Genomic DNA, 6,152 nt, shown 5'->3' with positions numbered 1-6,152 from the left:
TTAATTTCATTACACGCATTTTAAGTATGTTTTAACTAGTTAAAACACTTTAACTTGAAAAGAGCTGAATGTATGTTGAAGACATTTTATGGCACACATTCAACATATGAAATTCTGCCTGTAATATCATTGTATTACAAAGAGCCTATGCAACAACTACTGTGAAAAACAACCCAAATGGGTCATGTGGAATAGAGTGCTTTTGCAAAGTTGCTGCTATGTACTGAGGTTATCACTCATGTTATATCTTGACAGAATCCCATATGTCCAGATTGCAATCCTATGGCATAATTAATTATGTAGCATCAGTTTTTCACTGCAGTGTTTCAGCAGTTATGACATGGACTGTTGCATGCCTGAATCTATTTAAATATCAGCCATTCCACGGTGTGTCTTAGTATACAATTTGTTGCTTTAAGAAGAAAAAACAGAAAAATGGGGCTTTATAATGAATCCTGTGATTGCAGTAAAAAACAGAGATTGTAGCCTGTATGGAGTCTGGATTCGTGCATCAAAAATGAAGTATTTGAGTAGATTTTTGTCAACTAACAAATGCCATTTCAGTCTGAGCATTTCCCCACCTCACTTTATGCCATCTGTCTCACAGGGAGCAATTAATCTGCAACTCCAATGTGCAGCATTAAAATTCCATTAACACTGGAGCAGAATATTAACGTGTCTGGCATTGCCATTTTCATCTCCCCAAATTCCAGTGTCAATTTTGAATAAAGCAGGTATAACATTTTAATCTATTCTGTTAATTGAGAATATTGAATAAAATATATAATTAGCGGCTCAAATTATGTAATACTACACCGACTTTAGTTGAATAACGCTGTATGTTTTGGCAACTTAGACATACATGGGCTACAGTTTTATACTATTCTAGTGATTATGTGGAAAGGCTCTAAATATTTGACAAATCCAATTTTCCCAAGGCTCTCACTTTCTAATTCCTTTTCTCTTTTACAGAACCACATCGCTGCCTTCGCGGAAGTCACATGATATTGAAGTAGATGGTTTTTCCCTGCATTGGACATCATCTCTTTTTACCATCCATTCATAACACCCAAAATTTGTTTGATTTTTTTAAAAGTTTATAACATTGTCTAATAATTTTTATAATTTTCAAATTAATTTCAGTGTATCTGTTTCCCCCACTAGACTGTGAGCTCCTCGAGGGCAGGACCGTGTCTTCCTTTTCTGTATCCCCAGCACCTATAACAAAACCTAGCACAAAGTAGGTGTTCAATAAAATGAGATGATCAAATGAACAAATTAATTCTTAAATCAAATTTTCACTTTAGTTTCTCAAAAATCTCTGAGACTGTAAAAAGAAACCTTGACATGAGTCACATTTGTATTAGAAAAGCCACTATTTGGGGCTAAACTTTTTAATTTTTCATATTATCTGTTCAGTAGCATATCATATATAAATTGAAGTGGACTTTGAAAGTCATGGGGGTTTTATTTTATTATTCAGCATGACATTCTCATTCTAACAGATTTCAGCGTGTGAAATTACTTTTAAAAACTATGTCCTATACTACTAAATAATGTTTGCACATTATATTATGCTATTTGTCACTTAAAATACCATTCATACTATACATTCGAAGACTGGTGCTTCTGCTTTTGAAGGGGAAAATGCCAATTTTTACTGTAATAAGTAATGTATCATAATTAAAAATTATTTATTTGGAGTTTTTCTCCTGACAGTTGTGGTTTAATTTTTGATTTGTAGTTTCTGAATGCTGGCAGTGTTTAGGATCAGTTAAATGAGTAAATCCAGCTGATTATGGAATAATTTTCCATTGACAACAGTGTCTCAAGTGTGGTCAATGGGTCCCATTCTTAGATATTTTTTACTGGGCCAGATTTTACATTATTCAAATGGGAAAGAACCACCCCGACACAATTTAAATTAGATAACTGCTAGAAATAGAATTAAAATATTTGACTTTGCCTTTGTTAGTGCTTTACAGTATGAAATACATTTGCTTTATGATTTCATTTAATCCTCACAATCACCCCATGTAAATATTACAAGTATGGCTTTATTTCATAGATGAGAAAAATGAAGCCAAGATGGGGTGAACAACATGCCTGATCCTACACAACTAGGAAAAGGCAGCGTCAAAACCAAATTTAGATATTATGACCCCAAACATTTCCAAGATGCCACAGCTGTCATGCGATCTTTGGATACCAAGGCCTTTGAGAGGTCATTAAGTACTGGGCAACTACCTATGTTTCAACAAATGCAGAAATACCAAAAGAGGGTTACAAAAACTGCTATATTTTAAATGTTTACTTTTTAAGAATGCACATTTTTTAAATACACAGTGACACAGTAACCTATTTGTAATCTGGTTTGTAAATAATTAATGTAGAAGGCCTGGATTGGAGGCCCTTTATAAATGAAGCCTGAACCAAGTGTCTTTCCTTCCACTCTCAACTCCAGACCCCAGACCCATTCAGAAGACCTGAGGGCCATGATTTACAATGAGCATGTGGAATTAAGGGTAGAAATTACCATAGAAAGGAAGACGATGAGCTCCTCAACAGTCTCCTTGCCAACTTTAAAGCTAACCTGATTAACTTTGTCTTATATGAGCAGCAATCAGTTGAAACAAATCTTTCTAGTCTTGAAAGAAAGTGAACTTTTAATTCATTATGTAATTCAAAAGAAATCAGAAAAAAAAGAAATATATATATATATAACCAAAATTCATCCATTGCTTCCAAATGGATGCCACTTGTCCATTTCCAAAGGTAGGACTTAAAATATTTACTAGGGCCAAATAAAGTAAATTATATTTCTACCAATTTCAAATATCTATAGCAATTCAATTCTGTTGGAAATTTAGAACATGAAAAAGCTTTGAATGCTTTGACCCTCTTCAGAGAATAAGGTTTTAAATAATAACAGCAATGGGGAATTCAGTTATTGGCAGTGGTTGTGAGGGGTGATCATAATGCTTTAGGAGGCTGGATCACCAATAAGGCTTCTAAAGTTTGATTGATTCTATTGGTTCCACATCAGCTTTCTAAGGATCCAAGCAGAAATATTTTCCTATTGGAAGCCTTAGCTATAAATTAGTATGTCAGTGTTGTATCTTTGTACGCTGCTAAACCTGGTCTGAATACAGGAGTTGTAAATTCTTCAAAAACCCAGGATGTAACCTGGAATCAGAGTAAGGTCACTTTTAATATTTAAACATCATGGATCCAAGATTGCTCAATGAATGATTCTATCATGAAGAAAACCAGGAAAAAAAGGAAGATACATGTGAATAAGGCAAAAGCCAGCCAAAACACAAAACCTTTAACCATGATCCTATTACCAAGAATAATGAAAAGTACATTTGACAAAAATTATATATGTATATATACCTATATATATATGGCAGGCAAACATATCTTTCTGATAAAGACATCCTTTTTATTCTATTTCCTTGGGGCCCAGGTCAGTATAAATTGATCAACCTGAAAATTTCAGTAGTGTCTGTTTGCATGGCAGAAATTCTGCACATGTTTTATCTGATTCCTAAGATAACTTAAAAGGCTCTTTTATGTTAAAAGAGAGGTGAACCTTCTTTGACAGACTTTGTCCACTCTACTTCTAACTGGGCCTCTCTTCTCAGGATATAGCTAGTCAAGTATCTCAGCTACATTTATCATAGAGTTTCCTTTGTGAAAAAGCAGTAGAGAGGGAAATAATTCTCTGCTGTGTATTGTATTTTTCAAATAAAATTTTAAAAATTAAATTAAAAATGATTTTTTCTTTGTGTGTTGGTCTGTACTGTGGATGGAGGAATAAAGGATCCTTGTGGGTTATTATTTACATACTTGTGTGGTCTACTGGGAAAATTCATCAGACATGTCTGCAGAGCCCCCACATCTGCCCCACCACCAACCCTTCTCCCCTCCCCAGAAATAATCATTAACATCCTTTAAAAAATCTACAATTTTTAAAATAAATGGCATCTTATGTATGTACCTTTAATAACCCACATTTTCAAAAAGCATGTGACTTGGAGAATGTCTCACAATTCTGGATGAATTCTACCAAATTCACCCCTTCCCACCCAAACTAGAACTAGTTGACATTCACACTTTTTTATTTTCTTGATCTTTTCATGTATTTATTTTTAAAATGTACTGTATATTTTTGCTGATTATGGTGATGCACGCCTGTAATTCCAGCACTTGGGAGACTGAGGCAGGAGGATTGTCTAGAATTCAAGACCAGCCTGGCCTGCATATTGAGTTCGAGGCCAGCCTAAACTACATAGCAAGACCCTGTCTCAAAAAAAAAAGGATACTTTTTGTCTATTAAGTCCTTAATAGCTCTTTTTGTCTATTACATTCATATATTTTACATAGTTTTCATCTGGATTCCTTATCTTTTCTTATGGAAGAGCTTTATCTTTTCTGAATATTTTTTGTCAATTTTCTTGCAAATATTTTCTCCAGCTAGCCATTTTTTAAATGCATAGAATCATGAGTAATATTACCATAAAGGCTTTTAAAATTAGTGTGTTAAATCAGTTTTTACTTTCTTTATGATTTTTGTGCCTTTCTTAGGATGGCTCTCTTCATCTCCATATTGTAAAAGTTCTCTTTCTCTATTACTTTATACTTGGATAAATTTATTTTTATTTTGTCTGTAATCCATTTGAAATTTCTTTTTATATACAATATGAGGTAAGGATCTAACTGTATTAGTAGCTGGGAAATCGATGTTGTTGGCATTTATTTTTTTAGAATTAATTTTATTGGTATACTTTTGATGTGCATAATGATCAAATTCATCATAGGGAATTTGTGCCTGTACATAATATATCTCAATTCTTTTCTTCCTCATTCCTTTCCCTTCCTTTCAGTCCTTCTTCCCCTCTCCCTTTAGAAAATTATGTTTCTATTGTTTTCCTTCTATATTTTTCATTTTTTATCCCTATTTTCCTTCCCTTTCATTTCTCTTCCCCCTTCATTTTTTCCCCTTCCATTTGAACATTTTCTTACTACTTCCCAATATCTATCATCTATTTTGGTCCTTATTTACCTTTTGGGTTTATTACACAGGAGAAACACTATGATAAACAGATGTCTGATTTGTTTCATAGAATCTAGCTTTTTACTCCTAATTTGAATTTCTACATTTATCATAATGAAATCCCAATTTATTCTTAGGTGTATAAATTTGAATCCTCTATTATTTTTCCTTTGATTTATTTAAGTGTCCCTGTGTTAATGCTGTACTCCTTAAATCAGCTTTGCTGTTTTCTTTCTTTCTTTTTTTTTGTACAGGGGATCAAACTCAGAACCTTGCGCTTATGAGGCAGGCAGCAGCACCACTGAACTAAATCCCTGACCCTGCTATGTTTTCTTAAATGATAGCAAAAGCTCTCCTCTTCCTTTTGAAGAAAATATTTATTGTTTTCCAGATAAACTTTTTTTTTTGGTACCTTTGAATCAGCTTGTCAAATTCCATTAAAAATATCATTGGCATTTGATTGAAATGCAATACCCAGATTAAGCTGTGGAAAACTACCCTTTCTACATTATTGAGGTCCAGGGATTGGGGATGTTTCCTCATTAGATCAGCAATACTTTAATGACTTTTCAGTAGTTTTATAGTCTTGTTCATAGATGTCTAGAAAAATATTAAATTTATATCTAAGTAACTTGCAAATTTTTGTTATATTGTGAATTATATCCTCATATTTTTGCTAGTTCTAAGTATTAGGTTTTGTAAACCTATTGAATTTTTTTAATTTTCATTTTGATTCTTGACTCCTCTTTTTGGTTTTTATTTTCATTATTATGCTAGTGATCAAACCCAGGCTCTCACACATTCTTCGCATGAACTGTACCTACTCAGCTAAATTCTCAGCACCTAAAACTATCTTTTTTCATTAGTTCGTGTTTGCAGTACATGAAGTTTACATTAATCATGGAGAGTAGGTACATGTACATAATATGTATAATTTGTTTCTTTTTGAAATCTCATTCCTCTTCCCACCCACCTCCCTTCCTTTTCCCTCTAAATCTCCTTCCCCAGTTTTCTTTCTTATTGATGTTATTAATCTTAACTCATGCTTATGACAAACAATGTTTATGTTTATTTAGGTTATGCGGTTCCTGTA

General features: G+C 33.2%; 1 protein-coding gene across 5 annotated transcripts in view; it reads left to right on the top strand.

Moving 5' to 3' along the window:
- Plppr5 (phospholipid phosphatase related 5) overlaps positions 1 to 1,716 on the top strand; it is a 111,810-nt gene extending 110,094 nt beyond the window's left edge. For 3 of the 5 annotated variants that reach the window (XR_002390679.2, XR_002390678.2, XR_002390677.2), the window contains 2 exons: positions 608 to 734; positions 973 to 1,716. Coding sequence is in view for 2 of the 5 variants with exons in the window: in XM_021247842.2 (XP_021103501.1) it covers positions 973 to 1,005 (33 nt within the window). In the remaining 3 variants the exon portion in view is untranslated. The remainder of the gene's footprint in view (positions 1 to 607; positions 735 to 972) is intronic. The other 2 variants (XM_021247842.2, XM_004869104.3) reach the window with 1 other exon arrangement.
- The last annotated feature ends 4,436 nt before the right edge of the window (positions 1,717 to 6,152 follow it).

The sequence above is a fragment of the Heterocephalus glaber genome, unplaced genomic scaffold (assembly GCF_053883595.1).
Source record: "Heterocephalus glaber isolate CG9 unplaced genomic scaffold, H.glaber_assembly_v1.0 deba00001442, whole genome shotgun sequence".
In the NCBI taxonomy this organism is placed as follows: Eukaryota; Metazoa; Chordata; class Mammalia; order Rodentia; family Bathyergidae; genus Heterocephalus; species Heterocephalus glaber.
Note: the sequence above shows the minus strand (reverse complement) of the source record. Positions and strands in the feature narration are given on the sequence as shown.